The 22,155-nt window shown below is 44.6% G+C and overlaps 1 protein-coding gene across 1 annotated transcript in view; it reads left to right on the forward strand.

Moving 5' to 3' along the window:
• LRRK1 (leucine rich repeat kinase 1) overlaps positions 1 to 22,155 on the forward strand; it is an 87,828-nt gene that overhangs the window by 32,583 nt on the left and 33,090 nt on the right. Inside the window, exons 6-15 of the mRNA XM_054387712.1 lie at positions 6,986 to 7,212; positions 7,756 to 7,883; positions 8,138 to 8,301; positions 8,979 to 9,116; positions 12,645 to 12,757; positions 13,906 to 13,982; positions 17,662 to 17,791; positions 18,361 to 18,473; positions 19,314 to 19,528; positions 21,504 to 21,668. Of these exons, the coding sequence (XP_054243687.1) occupies positions 6,986 to 7,212; positions 7,756 to 7,883; positions 8,138 to 8,301; positions 8,979 to 9,116; positions 12,645 to 12,757; positions 13,906 to 13,982; positions 17,662 to 17,791; positions 18,361 to 18,473; positions 19,314 to 19,528; positions 21,504 to 21,668 (1,470 nt within the window). The remainder of the gene's footprint in view (positions 1 to 6,985; positions 7,213 to 7,755; positions 7,884 to 8,137; positions 8,302 to 8,978; positions 9,117 to 12,644; positions 12,758 to 13,905; positions 13,983 to 17,661; positions 17,792 to 18,360; positions 18,474 to 19,313; positions 19,529 to 21,503; positions 21,669 to 22,155) is intronic.

A 22,155-nucleotide genomic window follows, 5' to 3' on the forward strand; every position in this document is an offset into this window, starting at 1 on the left:
GAACTTCTGTGTTCTAGTTTGTGTTCCTTGTGCTATGTGCTGTGGAAAGGAAACAATGACTTTGTGCTCAAAGTCTTTCAGGGAAATGAGCACTACCACAGGCTTCTTCTGTGACCCCAGGATAATCACTTCATTGAGGTTTCCCTTGTGCATTCTGGTTGCAGGGTAATGCCACAAGTTGTGTACTGTCCCAGAGGGTTAGCACAGTGCATTGCTGAGCCTGTAAACCCTTCTCTGCCCCTGCATCTAACAGCCTAGATACAGCATGTACAAATAGGCTCTTGTGGCTTTTGGGTGATGTGGTGCATTAGTGGAGCAAGCTCACATTTGCTCAAAAGATCTTCCCTACTTCAGATCCTCATTAGTAGAAGATAGCTGGTAGCCTTCACTGGCACTTGCTCAGGATAGATCTGGCTTTCTGGAGCAGCGTGGAGAGTATTGTGTGTGACCGGGTCATGTTAGTTGAGCTGCATTTGCCCCACAGAATGAGCTTTGATGGGACATAGAGACCGAAAAAAAGCAATCAAAGATTTCTTAGGTTGGTAAGACCTCTATTCACTACTTAGCCACTTACAACCTTTTGACAATTCTGGTAATTCATTTCGTTTCCATCTCTATTTCTTCCCCTGTAAAATGAGGAGATTTAAACTCCTCACCTCTCACAGCTGTTGGAAGGCTTGACACATGCTGCTGCTGCTTTGAGATCTACAGATGAACGACATTGTTTTCCTGCAGGGTATTGTTACGTTTCATGATTATCACTTGTCTTTATGACTAGGCTGTGTTCTCCATTCTCTAATCTCAGTTGTCCAAGTCTCCTTTATTCAGAGCTGAGGAATGTCTCAAGGCACACACTGTACTGCTTTAGAGAAAAGCAGGTAGTATTTTGTAGTATTGCAACTGTTAGCCAGGCATTTTTCTTTTCCCCTCAGTGTATATATTAACCAACACTGAATGCATCAGAACATTTCAGTAGTGACAGTTTTCCTCGGGTCATAAAGATTTTGCAGCAAAAAATGTTTGAGGGAAGTGTTTTGATGAAGTATCTCTTTGCTCAGCTCAGAACACTGCAGGGTGTTGATTCTGCTTTGGTGTTAAGTACATCAGAGTAAGCAGAGAGGCTTTCATAGTTTTAGAAATTTCTCCATTCTCTGTTTTCCTGCCAAGACCCTGTCTCACCGGATTCGCAGCAACACTGTGAATGTTACAGACTGCAGGCAGCATATGTAAGCTTGACTTCAATATGTTCCATCAGCAGAGGAAGAGACCTCCTTGGGGGATTCTTAGTTTTATTGACAGGTAAACAAAACTAAGCTAAATCCTGGATGTTTCTGGGTAAGAGCTAATAAAACTATGTGCTTTTTAGAGTTAAAAAATCCAAACTGGGTAATTCAGCTTGAATAAACTTGGATCCAAGTGTATGAATTGCAGGGAAGAGGTCTGTTTTCCATGTGAACTTGCTGGCAATATTTAACTTAGCTGCTGTAAAAATGACTCAGCTTTACTGTTGTCACACCCTGAGTGAAGTGTCTTTAAAAATCTGCTAACTGCCTGCTTTAAAGGAAAAGTTAAAAAAAAAAAAAAAGCAGACCTAGAAACTTGACTTTGATTCTCTAGCAGCTGTTTATTTTTATATGTTTGCTTATTTAGTGCTTTCTCTTCAAATTAATTTTGACAGACTGGGCCAGATTCAGGAAGATTTAGGAAGATTTGTCCTGGTTTGGTCTGCAGAGCTCAGGTCCATGGGACGTCTCGCAGGGATTCACACCCTGATAGAAGTCTCACAGGTCTCACACACTGATAGTTTTTTAAAAGACAGCTTCGTGGCAGCTGCAAACAGGCTGCCTCAGAGCCTTCCTCATATCTCCTAAGGTTCACCACTGTATGTCTTCTTGTGTAAGTGCTGTGATGCATTTTGCACTGGGAGGAAGCAAAAGCAGGGTTGTGTGGAGAGTGCAATGTGTATGGCAGCCAGCTGGATGTCAGAGAGTCTTCTCTTGGACAGGGCAGACTGAGCACTGGTCATTACAGAATGTGCCCAGAACTTCAAAAGGGTTCGTCCCATCCATGGTCTCTTAAAGTGAAAACACCACACAGTTGACTTCACAGTGGTGAATGCTACTAGCTATGCATAGAATGTGGTCAGAGAGCTGGGTTTAGCTGCCACACCTCCCAGGCAGCCATCCTGCTGTGTGCAGTGCGCCCTGGCTGAAACAAGAGGAGTTACATCTCATTTTTCTGATGTCTGTTTCTCCTTCTCTTTTTTTTTCCTGGCATAAATTTATCCCCACAGCAAACCACTGTCTTGCTGAAGAGAGGAAGTGCTCCATTGTTACAGGAACAGGTAACAAATACCAAAAAAATCCCCTACAGTTAAGTGGCTGGACACAGGTTAGAACAGAATCATAGAGTGGTAGGAGCTGGAAGGGACCTCTGAAGATCATCAAGTCCAATTCCCTTAAGACAGGTCACACAGGAGCACCTTCAGATGGGTCTTGAAAGTCTCCAGAGAAGGAGACTCTACAACCTCTCTGGGCAGCCTGCTTCAGGCCATCAGCACCCTCACAGTAAAGAAGTTTCTCCACATGTTGAAGTGGAACTTCCTGGGTTCCAGTTTGTGTCTATTGTTTCTTGTCCTATCATAGGGCACCAGTGAAAAGAGACTGGCCCCTTTTTGATATTTGTAAACATTAATCAGATTCCCTCTCAGTTTTCCAGGCTAAACAGCCCCAGGGCTCTCAGCCTGTCCTCATCAGACAGATGATCCAATCCCATCATCATCCTCACAGCCCTCCATTGAACTCTCTTTCATATATCCTTGTCCCTCTTGAACTGGGAAGCTCAGAACTGGACACAATACTCCAAATGTAGTCTCACCAGGGCGGAGTAGAAGGTGAGGAGAACCTCCCTTGACCTGCTGAATACATTCTTCTTAATGCACTATAGATTCTAGACTTTGATGGGTGTAGGCAGCATGGAGGTACGTGTACTGATCCAGTATGTGCAGTGGGAGATAGACTTATTTTTCCCATTATAGACCAGAAATGAGTTTTAACTGCTGCATATTCCCATTCTGCCAAGAATTGTGTACAGAAGCATACAAATGTATGTCTGTATGTGTGGTTCTCTTCTGATTTCTTTATCAACTGACTAATCTCAATTACATGTCCATATGTAAAGAAATCTGCAGCACTCCACTCAAGATTCACAGCAGTGTTATTCATGGAGGAATTAGATCACTGTCCTCAGAATATCCTGGCTATGACAAGAGCAGGGTTCTGTTGGAGCATGTCATGGCATTTAGGAGAAAGGCACAATAGCCTTTATTAATCACCTTACCAAATGGTCTCAAAGCTAAGTAAATCTTTTTTGTATTCGCAGTCCGTGGTTTGCCCAAGAGCCAGCAGGGTTTCCTGCCTCTGCACAATTTCCAATCCATTGCCTTCCTCAGTGCATCCCCTGACATCACTGCAGTAGAACATTTCCATTTGTTTTCAAGACTTGTGTTGAGGAATCCCTTTTTGGCAGGAGAGGGGAGTCTACAGAAGTTTTCCTTGCCCTCTGAAGAGCACTAAGCTGCCCAGAGGTAGGCTGTGCCCAGGAGCTAACAGCCTCTGAACACTTAGCCCAGAGCTCACCAGCCAGTGCCAAACGAGCTGAACGCTGGCTGTGCAGAGTTTAGCATCACACACCTTTGGGCTTTTTGGGGAAGCTAGTGGGGGATGATTACTATGAGTCAGGGAGGAAATCCCCTCTCTCTGTAGCATTGCTGTTGGGCTTTCGCTTAGTTACACGCTGAAAGCATTGAGCCAAGTAAACACCTAAGGTAACCGCACTGCCATCAGGTTAGTAGCACCAAGGTGAATTTGGTTCACTGTCCCCAGGTCAGATGAAGGGGCTTGGCTGATCCTCCAGCTTGCAGCACTCAAGTAGAAGACACACTGCCACTCTCTGGATGAGGAGCATCTCTGAGTGCAGGCATATTCAAAAAGCTGCCTGGCAGATAGGGACACCTACCCCACAGCATTCCTAGCAGGTTTTGGATTTCACAATCTGGTCTGTGGTTTTAGAAGTCAGTATCTGAATTCTGCAGGTCTATCACATTAAATACCCTGAGGCCATGGCTCTGTGTTTTTGAGGTAAATGATACACAGCATTTTAGATGCAAAATAGAGATGAATATCAGTCTGAAATGAGAACCATCAGAGATGCATGGCCCTGCTTGCACCCACTAAAAGCGGGATGTAGGTCCTATTATTACTTCACTGGTTGGTATACTCAAGGACAAGTACTTTTTTGTACTGGAATGAGAGCCTGGGTCCACTGTAAAGAGAAAAAGAGAAGGAACTGAGGGAGGGGATAAGCACCATCAGTTCTTTTTCCTGATATTTATTTGGAGCAGTTTAACAAGCAGGAAGAGAAAAGAGGGGCCTGGAGTCTGTAGTGCATTTTTATTCCTGGCTTCCCTGGGAGGAAGGGAAGTGTCACTGTCCCATTAAATGGACTAGCAAACAGGTTCTGGGTAGCCTGAGATAGTGAGGCAAGAAATTTGGGGCTCTGGAGTCTGAATTCAGTATTTCAACAAGAACCTGTTTTCTCCTGTGAGGAGGGAACCACATGAGCAAGCCAGCTTCTCCAGGCCTTTGTTCCCAACACTTCTAGAATTTCCAAGCCCTTAGTGGTTATGTGCATCTTCTGTGTGACTGCAGGCCCTCTGCATAGCCTTTTGCTCAGAATGTTTGCCCAGGATTTGGGCTGTAACTCTCCGGCTTCTTGCTTCTATTTCATTAGGTACAATATGTGAATAGTTCAAGGAGGTGGATACCCTGATCTTGGATGCCTGTCTTAGGAAAGGTGCTGCAGAGCATGCCACTTTAGATCAGATGCTAAAAGATGTTTAAAAAGAAGCAGACAGGAATCAATAGTATTTAAGGGTTTTGTTTGTAGTGTAGAGCAGGTTCCCTGCATTACCTGAATGGAGGGATCTGGCTCCTGTTAAGTGTCTTGGCAAAAATGTGCCTTTTCCCAGTGAGGATTTCTCATGCTGGGAAGATCTTCCAGTCTCTTGGCATCAGTACCACGTCCCAACATCTCTTCTGAAGTGTAGGGTGGGAAAGGGAGTCTGACCTGTGTGTTTGTGTTCTCTATTACCTTAAATCCTGAGTGCTGTCCAGTGATGTCAACAAGGTCAGTCTTGAGCTGTTACAGGTGAAAAGAACACTAAGAGAGCTACATACAGAATTTAAAGGGAGAGTTTGTAAGCAGGAAGGTGGTAACTGTGCAGACTTTGAAAATCCAACAGCAAAGTAGAATATGTTCAGTGGACGTGTGGGTGCTTTACAGTGTACCTCCCATTAGGTACTGTGTTTTGCAGTAGCAGGGGCTACTCTGCTTCATTAGATTTCTTGCTGCTGCTGCCTTGCTGTGTTTATGGCGGTGCCTTGTGGCATGCCAGGGAAGATAGCTGTAGACAAACAACTTGTGTTCTTTGCCTGGATTTCCCTAGTGATACAAAGGGCACAATATTTCCATTCCATACCTTAAAAGTGCCACTGTTTGTGTTTATCCTGTATTCCATTCTCCTAGACATTGGAGTCCTGAGTCTCCATTCAGCATTTGAGATGGACCTTTGTTTCCCTTTTCCTTCTCTCCTTTCCCAAACTACATTCATTTTAATTTTAAATTTGGGGTTAAAAATCTGAAGTGCCAAAAATGCTGGGAATTGAAAGCAAATTAAATTTGCTGCCAGGTCCTTGCTGCCTCCTGGTGGAGAACTCACTTTGTTGAAGTTGGCTTTGGGATGAGTTGTGTCAAAAACACTGAGGTTATGAAAACCTTTTGTGAACAACATTTTTAAAATGTCTATTTTGGAGCATAGACTTCATTGGAATGCAGTGAGGTGATCTTGGACATTAAACCTTAAGTTGTTTATTTGCATTGATGACCTTTGTGTGTTGATGTTTGCTTCTGTCCAAGCTGTAGTCTGAAATAAGTAGATATGCCTTTTGTAAGAAGGTTTTTTTCTTCTTTCTCCAAAGAAGATAAAATGACTTCCTCATTTTGCTGTCAAAAGCAGCAGAACATTATCTAGAAAGGAGGCAACTGCCAAAATCATGTCTCTCAGAAACAAGAATACCTTCCTCAGTGCCACTGAGCAGATTTCTAGCATTCAGAAATTCTTTACAAGAGGACATTTGCCTTTCCTTGCCTTTCCTAGAGGTTCCTTTGCAAAACACCAGCCTTCCCCAGAACAATTTGGCTGCTCATTCTTGTAAGGTTTAAGATGGAAGAGCAGTGCCTGGGCAAATATTAATTATTCTAGCAACAAGTCTCCTCCTACAAAGTCATTAGCACACTCAGCAGATCTGTCCCTGTCCTCTCTACAGGTGCACAAGCAGTGATCCATAAGTCTTTCGGAGGTGCTCTGGACCTGCCTGGCCTCTGTAGGTGCTCATAATCCCCTGGAGATCTGGGCAGCCACATCCAGGAGACAGTGGGATTCTGGAATCTGGATTTAAGATGGTTTCCATGATCTGTCCGTATCATGCTGGTAGTGTGGGGTGTGGATGTGTCTTGCAGGGCAGGGAGCCCAGCCCCATGGAAATTCACTTGCTGGATGAACAGCCATTGAGATCTATCCAACCCTTTGATGCGAGTGCTGGTTTTGGGCAGGGGCAGCTCATCCCTTGTGGGGCTCCACTTCGCGGAGCTGGTGTATAGACTGCTGCAGAAGTCCAGGTCCCCTGCTTGTACTTGCTTATGGTCTTTGGAGTGAGATCGTGGAACAGCTATATGGTGGGGCCTGCTGATACCCAGGCATGATTTAATCTCTGAGTCAGTTTAATTCCCAGAAGCAGATTGGAAAGTGAGCAAAATGTTTATGGCCTGTGCTCTGATCTGCCAGGCTCCCAATGGTGTAACACAGGCCGAGAGCAGCTGGGATCTTACTGATGCGGTTTTTCTCTTCTTTCTTTGACACATGCAGGCTTTGTGTGTGAACTGGTCAAACCTCAAACTGCCCTGGGTGGATCTGGACTGGCTGATTGATATCTCCTGTCAGATAACTGAGCTTGATCTTTCTGCCAACTGCCTGGTCTCCCTTCCCTCCGTGATCCCATGGGGCCTGATAAACCTCAGGAAGCTGAGCCTGGCTGACAACCAGCTGACAGAGTTACCCAGTGTACAGTCATCCGATGAAATTATTTGTACAAGGTGTGTGCACCAGAGCTGCCTTCAGCAAACCAAACCTTTGTGGAGAGCAGGTGCAAATGAGTCAGTTGTGCCTGTCTGAAACTGCCTAAGAGCATGTACAGGAGCTGCTTGCTTTATTTTCTGCCTACTGCAAGGTTCAACTTCAGATTTGCCCTTTTGCATTCTTTGTGTTTCCAAGTTTGTTGTCAGGACAGATGTAGGAATTTTTATTCCTGTATCGTCTCATGTTGCTTCTGCTTCTCTCCAGTTCTGGTGAGCCCCACTCCTCTAAGTCTGAGCGCTCAGCTGAATGCTATTTGCTGGCTATTATCAATTATCTGATCTGCTTTCTATACACACCACTTCTGGCTGCTCCTTTTTTCTAAATTTTCTAAAATTTTAGAAAAACTTTTCTAAATACTTTATTTTTTTGGTTTGCCTTGTGAGAGCACCTTCCAGCTGCTGCCAGTTAGATCTAAAGCTGTCCTGCTAAAATAGATAGCTGTGGCAACAGGCGTCTTTGCTAGCACTCTACTGATGCCTGATTATCTTCTGTACTCACAGGTTACTTGAGGTCGACGTATCCAGCAACAGGCTCTTCACTCTACCTTCTGGATTCCTACATCTTAAAAACCTTAAAAAACTAATTGCCTCCAAAAACTATTTGGAGAAGCTGTTTAATAATGAAAACAGTAAGTGGAGTCCAGCGTGATACTTAACAACTCAATGCCTGATCTGTAAATGAGAACCCCAAACTGTTACAATAATGACTTAAAGACTGTTAGCTAGAGATGCTTGGCATCTCTCAACCTTTTGTCCAACGTACAAGAAAATACCTGGTCGGTATTAAATCTTTTGGCTGTTAACCTAGCAAGTGTGCAGCACCTTGCTGGATCAGACTGCTGTCATGCTCACACCAAGCCTTGCAATGTTTTGTGTTTTCTAGCAGCTAACTGGATTGGTTTAAGGAAGTTGCAGGAGTTTGACGTCTCTGACAACAGGTTGGTGGAACTCCCAACGGTTTTTCTATACTGCTTCAAGTCCCTAAGCATACTGAATGTTTCCAGAAATCAGCTGAAAGTCTTTCCAGATCCCTGGGCCTGCCCCTTGGTAAGTGGAACTGCTCTGAGAGAGTCAGAGGCTGAAAAAACTGTTGAAACAGTGCAAAAACTATGCTGTGATGCTTAAAATAAGTCAGAGGCTGAAAGACTGTTCTGTGTGTATAGCAGTGCTCCTGCCTGATTTCATTCCTGAGTCTCAGATCAAGTTTTTCTGAGGTTCTGCCCTATTCTTACCATGTTGATTATATTGGTGGAAAACATCTAGAAACATGTCTTACGTGGATGTCTTCATCTTCTCTCTGATTCATAGGAACAGAAGTATTGTTGATCATTTGGCAGAACACTCAGCCTTCATTCAAAGTTGATTTTCCTCAACCCCATGATTGACTTAGGGCATTTGTGTCAACCAATCACTCTGACTTTATTCCTTATTGTTACAGGGATGGCATTTTACTTTGATGAAGAGTTAGGCTGATAAACAAAGGGGGGATCAAGAAATTGATCATCAACAGGGGTTGATAAAGTACTTGAAATAACTTTTGCCCATCGATGAAGTGAATGCATCCCCTAGGCCTTAAGGCACAGTAATTTACCTAGATCAAAATAATTTGAAGAGGTCACCTAGAATGAATTTATTACTGCTTTAAACTTATGACAACCGATCTACGTTATTACTTAAAGAGATTTTTACTACTTTGTGAGTGTTTCTTCTTTCCTGTTTTCCAGAAATGTTGTAAAGCATCTAGAAACTCACTGGAATTCTTACCTGACACATTGACTGTTTTCTGGAAAAATCACCTCAGAGATGTGGATTTTTCTGAGAACTCACTAAAAGAAGTTCCACCAGGACTCTTCCAGCTTGAAGTAAATGACATTTCTTCTTACTTCACAGTACTTCTCTCAATATTTACTCAGACCTCAAAGTCATAGCAGCAGTAGCCTCATTAAGGCAAGAGACTACCTGCTCCCTTGAGCTGATGAAAACAGCAATTGCACAGAGCTTCTGAGCAGCCCATAACCCCCTGAGCTGATACTCTCATCCTCATGATATGATAGCTAGCTTTTCACACAGGTCTTCTGAGAACTCTTTGGATGGCTGTGGTTTTCAGATTTTGGAATCAGAGTTAGGAAGACAGCCATTCTATGTTGCTGCAAGCTCCAGCCATTGCAATACAGATGTTCTCAGGTGTGCTGGAGTCTGGCACACCAGTGTTGCATGAAGGATCAGCTTTTCTGTGCTGAAAATAGCATGTCTGAATGCCCTAGACAATGCTGGTAGGCACCTCTCTTATATTGAAATTTACAGATTAAATCATTCTTACCAGTGGACATTGGAGATCCATAGTTTGACATCAGAACTCTTCAGAATTTGTGGCTTCACTTGGTTTTGACATGTAATGAAGCAGAACTTGGGAGTTTCCTCCAAGCTTCCCTTCCAGTTTATGGAAGTCAAGGTCGTGGAAGTAGAAACAGAGGGAAATCTTTGTGCAGACGTTTTGTGATTGTCACTGCTGGCCTCTGCAGGAAGGATGCAGACCTGATGGCTTATAGCCATGTCCAATCTGCATCTCAGGAGTCTGCTGCAAAGGTGCCTCTTGCTCCTTCCTGGAGGAAGAGTGCTGAGGGTCATTTGCTCCCTCGGTTGTTTTTAATGATCCCTGCAAATCTAGCTTTGCTTTCTGGTAACCATTTGGTTTCAATTGGCATTTCTCTTGGCATGGAAGGAATCCTGAAAGTTGTTTTTTAAGTGCACCAAAGACAAGCCCAGTGGGTGGGAGCTACTATGTCAGCTATTAAACACTAGATGGTGTTCAAGGGCACACTGCTCAGAGGTTGCAGCAGCTTGGGAGGGCACCAGTGCAGGGTGTCAGAGACCTCAGTGCATTCTCTGCTGGTAGGATATTTTCAAAGTTGGCTGCCTTAAATACTGCCAGTTCTTATCCATATCTCTTCAGCCTTACCTTCACAAAAGGAGTAAATACCAAGTATTTGCTGTCTCCCAAGGGATAGAGTGTGGTGAGTTAAAGCCCATGGTTTGGACTCCTCCTTGGTTGTAGAGTTTGTGTCAGTGCATAGGTCTGCACTCATCCCCCAGCTCTCTCCAGAAGCAGATGTGGAAGTGAGGAAATGAGCAGTAGTGTGTTCCTGTATAAATTGTGTCTGTAATGAACTGGGGTGAGCTGCCTTCTCCCTGGGAAAAACAGAAAGCAGAGGAGGCTTGTGACTTCAAAGCATGTCTCTGACCTAGGCTCATGGAACATGTAGTTTATAACTGGCTTTTGCTTGGTGTCTTAAGACTAGGACCAGCTCACGATCAATAATATGATGCATATACTAGAAATGTGGTGTTAAGAGAAGCAGAGGTCTTCTCAGCTCTCCTGTCTGTTGCCTTCTAAAGGAACCAACTGTACATTCTCCAGGCTGTAGTTTAGTTCTCTAGATGAGTTTGCTTCTCTTGAAGAGACCTGACCCACTCTGGGTTGAGGTAGTCAGGTAAGCTTCTGTAAGCTTTTCCACATCACAAGCTGACTGAGGCAGCCTGATCTGGATGCTGTAGTTCCTTCACTCTGATATAATCTAGCTCACCAGAGCCCTTTTGGCATGCTGCAGCTGTAGGTTTGAAGGAAGCTGTCTGCTGCTGCCATTGTCTTACATGTGGAGCCAAACATTCTCTTCCTCAAAGGCAGCAAAAATGAAGAAGTTAGACAGGAGAGAGAAGAGGCAATTGCAAAACAACTAGGGATCTCCAGAATTGTAGTCCTGAGGAGCACAGCGGTCGAAAGTCACTACTTCTCCTGCTATGGAGCAGGCCCATAAGCATTCCTTATAATCTCACCATGCTCTCAGCTCTCCTGGAGAATGGCCTTTGTCGATGTTTAGAGGGGGATGTGCAACATGGATACAGTTGACTAAACATGAAGGCCCCAGCTAGACCACACAGTACACAGTTTGTGCTAATTCTGGAACGTGTAGCCTCCCTTTTCTCCTCAGGGATATGTTGGGGGAGAAGTTTGAAGTATTGTCATTTAACAGCTTCATGCTGATACTTGGAGAGAGCCTGACACCAAGGGAGGATTGGGTCTTCCTCCCAAGGGGAGGTTCGAGCCAGTGGAAGACTAATGATGATAAAAGCATCTGTCAAGACTGGAGTGGCAGGGAGGGTTCTGTAGTTCGCATGGTTTTCCAACCCTCCTTGAGCGGTTCGCTCCCTTTGCCCTCCCCGCGTGGCAGCACGGCCCAGCGCCGCCCGTCGGTTGTCACTAGGGGGAGCGCTGTGCATGGTCGTGGCCATCTCGGCAGCCGCTGCTAGTCCCCGCCCGTCGCACAGGAACACCTCATCTGTTCCAGCCTGAGAAAAGGGGAGGAAGGCCAAGAAACCGGCTTGGTGAAAGGGCCGTAAACCTTTTGTATGATGTGGAGCGCATAAAACGTTTAACACATTTGAAGCTGAAGTCTCTGCTGCTCAAAGGTAATTTCCGTGGAGTGTAATTCATTAAAGCTGCTGTACTTGTGGCACAAGATAATTCAGCTGATGTTCTGCTTATCTCAGTTTGCGTGGCAGGGCTTGCAGAATAAACCCGGCTGGAAATTCTGCATAGAAAAGTGGATTTTCAGCCAAATTAAATCGATTGTGCAGGTCTCAGTATTATTTTTTAAGGGCAAATGGAAGAGCACATACGTTACAAATCTGAATGGGACCTGTGTTTTTTTTATTTTATATTTCCTTTAAATTTAAAGAAGAGCTTGGATTTAACCTTGTTCCTGGTATTAGCAGCCAAATCCTATCGCTATAGTGCTGTGTGGTGTTGATGGGCTTCAATTATTTTAAAAATTTCTGTCCAGTATGAGGACACAAAAAGTAGACAGGTAACATGTGTAAATCTTGGAAAGGTAGTATAAATTCTTGCCATTTTAATGGACAAGTACTAACAAAGCAATTAATTTTTTTCCTTGTGTTCAATGGTTCACATATTGCACATTGATTCTAGGCATACACAGGTGTCAGCGCACGCTGACAGCAGCTTGCAGCCACGTGTAAGACTTCTCATCCCTGTGTGGCATACTGTGTAGGTAATTCATGCTGTTCTTTTCCATTTGGAAAGGTTTCCTCACTAAAAGCAAAATGTCCTTCTGTACAGGCTGTTTCCAATTGCATCTGTCAGCAAGTAGAGTAATAATCTCCCAGAACTAATAGTGGTGTTGCTCCGTGCAGAAAATATACTTGCTGGAGACAAGAAGGGAATGTTTGCATGCTAGGCAGCATGGACAGGACGTTCTCTTGAATAAAATGTACTTTCTTCATGTTTTGTCATATAATAGCCATGCTAAAAAACCCTCTCTCAGTGTGTTTGATGGACTCTGCCTTCTAACTCTAGGGTATTCCTCTTGCAGGCTTTGGTGTCCCTGAAGCTGCTGGGAAATCAGTTGGTTACTTTGCCTTCACAAGATAAGTGGAACTGCAAACAACTTAAATCACTGGATCTTTCAAAAAACCAACTGGGGAAGTAAGTGTTTCTTTCAGATTTCGCCTGAGGAAAAAGAAGCTGAAGAAATAATAGCAAACACGATCCCTGGTGTGATACAAAGGGTGTCAGCAGTGAATTAATTACCTGCACTGAAGGCATTGATATCCACATACCACGTCTCTAAGCACATTGTGTGGGTGTGACAGTGATGAATTATCCTTCACCTATTCTTGGCCATTTAGCTCACTATATCATTTATTAAGTGGATAGATTACTGATAATGACAGTTTCATTTCAGAGCATGTAGAAATGTCTTTAACCCAGTGTGTGGCTCAGCCCTACAAACACTGGTTTGTGGGAAGCAGCTCTTAACCATAAACCATCTGGGCTAGGCTGCAGTTTGTAGTTAGCGTGGGAGTATTGTTGTGGAAAAAATGAAAATGCTGTGTTTTTTGAATGGAAGTGTAACCAGCTGCAAGTTCATAGACAAGACTGACATTAATAAGGTCATCCAATAAAAGGCTGATGCTCTTCTGTTTAGGAATTGCAACAGAGATGTTTAATAGAGTTAAAGGTCCCTTATCTTCTCCAGAACTGCACTGAGTTGTGTCATGCTCATATCTTCTCACACGAGTGCCTGTCCAACAAATTTTCTGGAGTCCTCCTGAGCTGTGTTGTCAGTTGCAAAAGAAAAATTACTGGGTTTTTGAATGGCTCAGTGCATTTCCAGAGTCATGTTGTTGGGTCATCTTGTCAGAGTCTCTCTGGTGAAGGGTGGAATGGCAGCAGGTTGGTTCTCCAACACTTCTTATGAAGCTTGTTCGATTTGCTGTTTGACAGTGTACTTAACCTTGACACCCATAAAGCTGGGGGGGTGGGGGGGGTCAAGTGCTCTCACCCTGGGAGCTGAAAGTGCTGCCTTGCAGAGCTCTGTTAACTTGCCAGAAGAAAACCATTGCATCTAAATAAGTGTTGGTGGAGTCTGACACTGCCATTGCACAGCAGGTTTCAGTCTCAACTCTCAGCAGCAGAGAGGAGCCCATAAGAGCTGGTGCTGTGAGTCCCACAGCCTTCCTTGGGGCCAAACTCAGCACCACAGAGAGTCTTGGTCATGCAGCTCCAGCACAGCTTGCAGATGCCACCTCCAAGCTCTCCTCTCCACGTGTCACTATCTGTTTGCCCCACAGGAGTGACGAGGCATTCAAAACCAAGCGGATTCCCTTCTTCACCATGAAGAGCAGGGCACGTGGTGGCCCAGAGCCAGGTAAGGTGCAGGCAGTGCTGAGAGTCTCAGGTGATCCCTGAAGCAGCAAGAGTCTGTGGAGTCTGGCTGGAGGGAAATCAGTGTAAATTCATCTGCAATTAAATTGGAGAGGAAATGTGTTTAGATAAAATGTTTCTAGAGAGGTGGTGCAGCTGCTTAGGACCGTCAGTACAGAAAGATGAAAATGAGTGAAAGCTGTTTCTTTCACTGAGCTTTTGTTCTTGTCATGAAGATTACTCTTTATAGCCAGAGTGCTAATTGGTATGTTGAAGGGAAATTAACCCATAATTAGTCTTACTATTCTTAGGACTGTTGCTGTTGCTGAATTTGTAAATTGCATGTTTTCCCTGTCTTTGATTTGCAACCACAGTTTGGGGCAGAGCAGAAGAGATCTGGGTTAGTGCACATGAAATCTCAGCAAGAACAAAAGACTATCTGAAGATATTTGCACTACTTCCTTCTCTCTGTGGGTTCATCTACATCTCGTTTGTTTTATGTGAAAGCACTTGGAGAGCTCTCTCAGCATTGGCTGCCTGAAGAATGGCTCTAAAGCATTCTTTGCCAGTTGCAGAGTGGAATGAAGCTGGTGTCTTCATGATGCAGGTCTGAGGGAGGGAGAGGCTCTCCTGCAGCAAATGCTTTCCTCAGTTTCCCTGAAAATTGTCCATGACTACAGGTCGTGGTGAATAGGCCCAGGTGGTAAATGCAGCAAGTACAGCCATAGCTGTAGGTGCAAGGCATGCTGGTATTCATCCATTCCAAATGGGCTCCTCCTGTAGGGAGTGACCTACAGTAAAGGTGCAAGGAAGCTTTGCTCATGCACCTTCTCTTTGAGCTGCCTTCTCTGGGGAGAGTTTGAGCTGTTGTGAATGCACTGAAGTGGGAATGTTCCGCATCCTCCTTTAGCAGGAGAACACAGGAGGGCTTTCAGTGGTGTTCCTTACTAGGCATGCTGTCTTTGGCAAATGACAGAGAAAGGGAGCAAAGGCGTGATGGTCTTAGGTGAGATCAGCTCTAACCTAGCCACTGATGCTGAGAAGTCAAGAGAATCATTGGACTGAAACAAGCAGTGAAAATGAGCTACATGTCATCCAGCTGACCCTGGAATTTAACCTAGGTCTTTTAGGAGGTCCTGACCTCCAGTCTGCTCATTTGCAAGGCAGGGGCTCTTCCTGAACCTCCAGGCAAGGCTAATCCTGCCTCATGTTCCTGTCGGTGGAAGCAGAGGCTGCTGTGCAGCAAGCCCTGGGTGTGCACCCTAAGGAGGAGAAAGGGTTGCTCTGCACTGCTCTGCAAGTAGGAAATGAATATAGAAATTCTGTGACATCTGTGAAATCCCAAACATGGAAGAACTGGAAAAGAAGTCTTAGCCTTGTGAATCTGTGGGGCCTGATGTATCCTCAGAGCTTCTCTGTGAAGTGCTAGAGCAGCATTTCCCAGTGGGAACAGAAGGGCAGGAGCAGTGAGCAAAGGCAGCTAAAACCAGCTCTAAAAGGGACTTGCTGTCCTAATGGAAATTTCGATGTGCTGCAAACCCAGCAGAACCCCTCTGCATAAAGGAAGGGAGGATGGACTCTGTGTTAGTACCATTTGAAAAGCCTTGGCACATAATGCCCTGATGCAACTTTGAGCTGCTGGATGTTACTTCAGGTTGCAGGAGGGCATAGAGTAGTCCACCTGGCTGATGCCATGGTTGAATAGCCACAGAGAAAAAGCAAAGCCAGCTCATCTTCTTCTCTTTGTTCCTCTGCCAAGTATAGCTTGGTGAGACTAGAGGATGTGGCCAAGAATTTAAGGACCATCAAGAGAAAACAGAAGCTGGAGTACATCAGCTGCTCACAGAAGTCCCCATGCAAGGTGGGGGACAGGTTTTCATATGACTTTACCAAGAAAGCTGTTTACTTAAGTCTAGATTATTTTAAAAGGAATAATTTATGGGTGCTTACTATGCTAGATTGATAAATCTCAGCATAACTCCTTGCACACGCATGTGATGCTGCTGGTGTTTACTAATCCAAAAATACATTTTTCAAGATGGCATTTAATTTTTTCTTCAGTTCTTTAAAAGAAAATTTGAGCTCAAGCCAGAGAAATCATAAATAACTCATGAATAAATAATTACAATTCATAAACACCTCCAGCTTGCTTCCCATGTAGTGCACTCCTTCCCACCTGGGACTCTTCAGTGAATCAAGGGCACTGCAGCTATCTCAGAGGTTTGCTGCTACATGTCCAGGAGGGACTGAATCTCTCTGTGCCTAGGTGCCTACTGAAGAGCAACAATGAAAAGCTCAGGCCCAGCAATGAGCCAGAGAGGAAGTGAATGGAATTCATGAATAAGCCTGCTGTTCTTCTGAAAATAATCCCAAAGATGGGTTTGTGTTTGAAAGCTCAAAGGCAGACTGTGACACCCTGCCCACACCTGGCAGTTCTGTCACCTCTGTGAGATGCCCCTGCAGACACTGGGCCTCTAGCTTTTCTGATCATAGCTCAGACTTGAAATGCTCTTAATATTAGAACCGAGGAATTTTCTCCAGAGAAAAACCTTTTCCATTTTGTCTTCCCCATCCCCCTACCCCGCCCCCCCCCTTTTTTTTTTTCTTTTTTTGGCTAGGTCTAGTTACAGTTCATCAGGTCTTCCCTGTATGGGAAGAAGATCCTGGCAGCAGTGCTCATGTCCTGTCCTTGAAGATGTCATGCATCTCGGGGAGCAGCCATGGAGGCAGCAGATGGTGCTGGTTGTACTTTCCTAATCAGAGGCTCAGAATCTGCTTGTCCCTGTGTGGCCTGTTTTTCCTCGACTTCAGGATGCTTCTTGGTAGATAGATGTGACACTCTTAAGACAGCAACACAATGCACGGCAGTTTTTCATGCCGCTACCCTGGGAGTAATTTGTGGAGTGAAATGATGCTCTTTGAAACCAGCTGAATTTCCCTTTGTTTGAACCTCTCCAGCAGCAGTAACTCAGCCATGCAGTCGTTGCTATTATTGCTTGGGTTGCTCCCAAAATATGCTCACTGCTGCTCAGACATGTAGGAAGTCTGAAGTGCCTTGGGACCGTGCAGCCTAAAACTGAACAGAGAGGCAGACACAAGCAGTCTTTTAGAGGCAACATAGGTTAGCAGTCTGTCAGCTGCAGTTTGGGGTTTCTCCTCTGTTGTTATTGGCTTGGATCCACCAGGAATTGCCCCAGGATGCATCGTGGGGGCCTGGACCAAAATTCTGATAGACTTCTGGCTTTTCTCAGGCAACATGGATAAAAACATGTTGAGAACCACTCGTGCCCTTGCTGTGGCCTTTCAGTGCCAGCTGTTAGGCTGGAATATGGGCCATCCATGAGGTATTAGCAGCTATTCAACAGCAAGAAATGTAATGCCACTCATTCTCGGACATATAGTTGTCTTGGCAGGCCTAGAGTTCTTCCCTCAGCCCATCAGAAGTCCTGGAGACTGTAACCTTCAAGCACATGCATCACCATGATTTTAAAAAACTGAGGTGTGAGCATTGATGTTGGATTACCATTGAAGGCCATTTGCTTTTCTGCTCTTGCTCCATGGCAGTTCCTGCCAAGTAATATGACCTCATGTCCTGCTTACAAAGTTAGGGTGAAGGCTCCTGTTTCAGAACCTTGGTACTTGTTGTGTTTTAAAGGTGCAATTTGTTTCTTGTCTTGTTCCAGGTCCTTTTTTGGAGTTTCCAGCATTTCTGAGCGATTCTCTGGAAGTCCTTTATCTGAATGACAATCAGCTGGACTCTGTCCCGCAGTCGGTTTGCCTTCTGAAGGGTTTAACAGAACTTTATTTAGGAAAGTAAGTCCATGTCCTGGACAAGCTCTGCAGTATTAGTTCCACGTTGTTTTAGTGACCAGTCTTCTGTGGAGCCCCACCCCAGATGTCTAGTGCTTTTGAAGTCAAAAAGCTGGAAATAGTCAGCCCCTTGTTAACACTGTGCCCGTCATTTACTTTAGATAAGGAGGAGGCTGGTCTTTTGAATTAGAGAAGATGATCTAATGTTTTGAATACAAGCCTAGGAATCTAATGTGCCTCTGCTTCATTCTGACTTTTTGCTGTCAGCTTCCATAGCATTAGAGTCAGTAACTCATCCTTTTTGCCTTTATTTCCTCAACTGTCCAGTAAAGATGATTACACTTGTCTGCCTCTGATGATAAATTGAGGTTATATATCACTTTTAGGATGGAAATTACTGTTAAAGTGCTGAGTAGTCTTATTAAAATGTTAATGGAAGATTTCTGCAAGGAGAGAATAGTGTAACGTGAGAGTCCATGAGAGCAGCTACTTACACACAAAGCCTGGTTGTTTGAGAGCAGCTACTTACACACAAAGCCTGGTTGTTGGTAGCTGTATTTGTTTTTGTACAGTAACCCTGGTATCCGAGAGCTCCCCCCAGAACTGGGACAGCTGGCTAATCTCTGGCAGCTGGATATCGAGGAACTGAGTATCAGTAATGTCCCTGCAGAGATCAGAAAAGAGGGTAAGGCTGATCCTATGTATTCTTTATTAAACTGCCTGAACAGAGAATGAAAATCTCTTCATTTCAGTCGTCCTGACAGGGACAGGCAGGGTGTGCCCAAGCCCTCGTTGTGGTTGAGTGGAACTGCATAGGGAAGCCTCCTACACATGTTTGCAAATCAGTGCTAAGCTCTGGCTGTATGATCAATTTAAGATGGATCCCGTCTTAAAACAGTGCCTTCTAAATGCAATATTTTCCCTGCAGTGTGCATGCTGGATAAATTCTGTGACTTGCATATTTTAGAGTATTCAGACAGTCTTTCTAAAGACTGAAGTGTTTGGGATCAGCAGCCACAGTCACATTGAAGTGACTTTGTTGTAAGCTGCTAGGTTTCTGGATCTATTACAATACTGTCTTCTTTTTTGTGTGTGTTTTAATAAGAAAAGCCTCTGGGAACAAAGTTATTAAGAATTATTCCTTCTCCAACATACTGCTGAAGCTGAAATCTAATTTTAACTGGTAGCATAAAAGCAGAAGGAAAAACTGAGTATTTTCCAATACTAAATTAGTATTTTATGTTTCCTTTGAGCTTCTGCAGCATACGAGCCACAGCATTTGTTTCTCTTTACAGTGCTCCATTGTAGAGTCTCAGAGCAGTGACCTTTTCCTGGGGTCCCTGTCTCAGGTTTGTCCACTGGAAGTTTCTTTGTTTATTCTCTGGTTGTCTCAGCCCACAGCAAAACTGCAGGGAAAATAATAACTCAGCTGATGTGTCTGCTGCAGTAGGCTTTGTGTAGTCCTGCTGTAGATGTGTGCATTTGTAACTGCTGACCACAGACAGAGCCTGTTCATTCCTCCCAGGCCCTAAAACAGTGCTGGCTTACTTACGGGCACAGCTGCGCAAGGCAGAGAAGTGCAAGCTCATGAAGATGATCATCATCGGTCCTCCACGACAGGGAAAGTCCACACTGGTTGAGATCCTGCAGACAGGAAAAGTCCCTCAGATGATGCACAGCGATGCTACCATACGTACAACGAAATGGCAGCTCCCCAAGCCAGTGGGACACAAGGCAAAGGTGAAAAACATCGAAGATCTTTAGTCCCAGTGGGATGTTTGAGCCCTGCAGTGTCCTTTTGGGGCTGAAATTGTTTGCCTTTTGACAAAGAACAGATTCCGCTACCTGTGAGCCAGACCTCACAAGTGGCATGTTTGTAGACCCATCACAATTCCTCTGCTTCATTTCCAGTTGGCACTAGAGGACAGTTCTGTTTGTATGCTAAAGAGAGAGCCATATGCAGACTGCCTAAAGTCTGGCCCTCATGTGGCCATTGGATGCTGATTCTGAGTGAATGTTTTAAATCAGCATGTCTAAAGCAGATTGTTCTTTCATTTGGGACCAGAAAATGGGACATCAGTTCCTAAAGCTGGACTCCCTTGATATCAGAACTGTCCTAGGTGGAAGGTAGGCTGCCTGACCCCTTGTATGATCCAGGCATGTCTAAGGCACACCTCTAACACCCAGATTTCAGATGGCTCATTCAAGGCATGTGTCCACCCATACCTGAACTCATTTAGACAGCGCTGAATCAATTCACTTATAGGTGGCACTGTTCACCACTTGCATAGTCACAAAGGGATGAGAGCATGCAGAGCTGGTCCTGAGCTCTTGTCAGAGCTGAGAGTGTGCAGACACATGGCTCCCCCTCCCCACATGAGAGCCGTGACCACCGGGCTATTTTGGAAGGGGTGGAGAAGCCTGCTGAGTTCAGTTTTTCTACAGCCAAGAGTGCCAGGCCAGAGACAGAAAGAAAAAAGACCCTGATTCTCTAAAGACTTTGGTGGGAGAAGGGATTCATGCATTTTGTGTTGAAGAGAAATAGAATAAAATAAAAACCTACACACAATCGGAGACTTGGAGTGGGATCAAGATGCCAAACAGGCTTTCGTCCCTATCTCTGAGTCTCTGTCTCTCCATACCAGCACCCACAGATTAATGTCTTTTGGATGAACAAAGCAGTTCTGCTGCTCGTTAGGGCTTGGTTTAAACAATATGGAAGTTCTTCCAGCCGTTTCTGCGAGACTTCAAACTGGGACTATGCTAGGAGGGCAGAGCCCTGCTGAGATACTTAACTCCTTGCTGAAATCTCCTGGGGTCACTTGTCATAGGATCGGGCAGTACTTGTCCCCAGACAAGTAAACAAAGCCCACTCAGTCTTCGTGATGCTCTGAGGATGGTGGCTGGAGCAGTGTTTTGTTTTCTATTCTTCCTCCCCCGGGCAAAGTGACGTAGGGACAGAGCCTCTGAGGTATGTCAGTGCTTCCTACTGCAGCTGGGAGCCTGAACGCTGTTCAGGCTGAGAGCTGTGGTCCTTCTTAGTGCTGGTGTGGGGCTTCATGGAGGAATGGATGCTGAGATACTTGGAAGAGAGTCAGAGTTAGAGAGGCCTCCATTTACATGTTCTCTCAAAAAACAGGCTGATTTACTGTGGCTGTACTTCTGGTCCATCTCTGATGTAACACATGCACCAGAAGCCTCTGAGCAGTGTGCAGGAGGTGTTTATGAAAGGCTTGAGCTTTTAATCTCCTGAGCATCTATATTCCGTTTGGCTCAGTTAGGGCTGAGCTCAGTGGAATTGATTTCAACAGGGGGTTTCCTGTTCCCGGGGCAGCGGCAGATAAGTAGCTTCAACGGCCCAGGCGAGCATGGCACAGACAAGGATGAAACAGTTTCTATTCCAGATGCAGTGAAATACAGGGCTCAGAATGAGGCCCTTGTTTGTACTGGAGAATCCACAGCATTAACTGGAGATTTACCAGCATCAAGGGCACCTCTATGGTTTTAGCAGCAAGTAATTAGTCTTGATTTCCTGTGGGGAAGTGGTAGCCATGCTTAACAATTGCTTGTTGATTTGTCTTTCCTGGAAGCACAATCAGGACATTGAAACCCTTCTTGTGTCATACATTATGCAGGGGTAGGTTTATACTTCAGCTATTATCTCCCTGTGATTTACTGCAATGTTTGATTTGAACACTTCTCTTTGTGTAAGTAGGTTGATTCAGTGGAGTTCAATGTCTGGGATATTGGAGGCCCAGCGAGCATGTCTACAGTCAATCAGTGTTTCTTCACAGACAAAGCATTGTATATCGTGGTATGGAACTTGGCACTGGGGGAAGAAGCTGTGGCAAACTTACAGTTCTGGTTGCTGAACATCGAGGTAAGAAGCCGCTGGTGGACTTTGGGGTGTCTTATTTATCACATAGTAGTAGCTCAGCACACAGATATGTGATATTACAGATTCCTTTTCTGGCCTGCATTTAAAAACTCCACCAGCCATGAATTATGCATAGCTTTTGGAATTAATTTTCCAGGCCGCTGTAGGCGTATCTTTGTATTTCATGGTTTAAATTCATCATTTGCTTTGTTCTCCCTCACACACATCAGAGAGTGAGACAAAAGCTGATTTATAAACCCTTGCTAAGTAAGGCTGAACGTACTTATTTTGGAATTAGTGTTTGACCACACTGTGCTCCAAGGGGGGTTTGAAGCATTTTCTTTCTTGTGTCAGTGAAGCACACATTAGTCTTGAAGTTATATTTTTAACACTTGAGAGTCAGGTAAGCTAGAGAGTATCTCTCAGCTGCAACAAATTCATAGGTGTTGGTTTATCTTATGTTTTCGGAGTTTTTAAAATCTTTCTTATT

The sequence above is a fragment of the Indicator indicator genome, chromosome 16 (genome assembly GCF_027791375.1).
Source record: "Indicator indicator isolate 239-I01 chromosome 16, UM_Iind_1.1, whole genome shotgun sequence".
NCBI lineage: Eukaryota > Metazoa > Chordata > Aves > Piciformes > Indicatoridae > Indicator > Indicator indicator.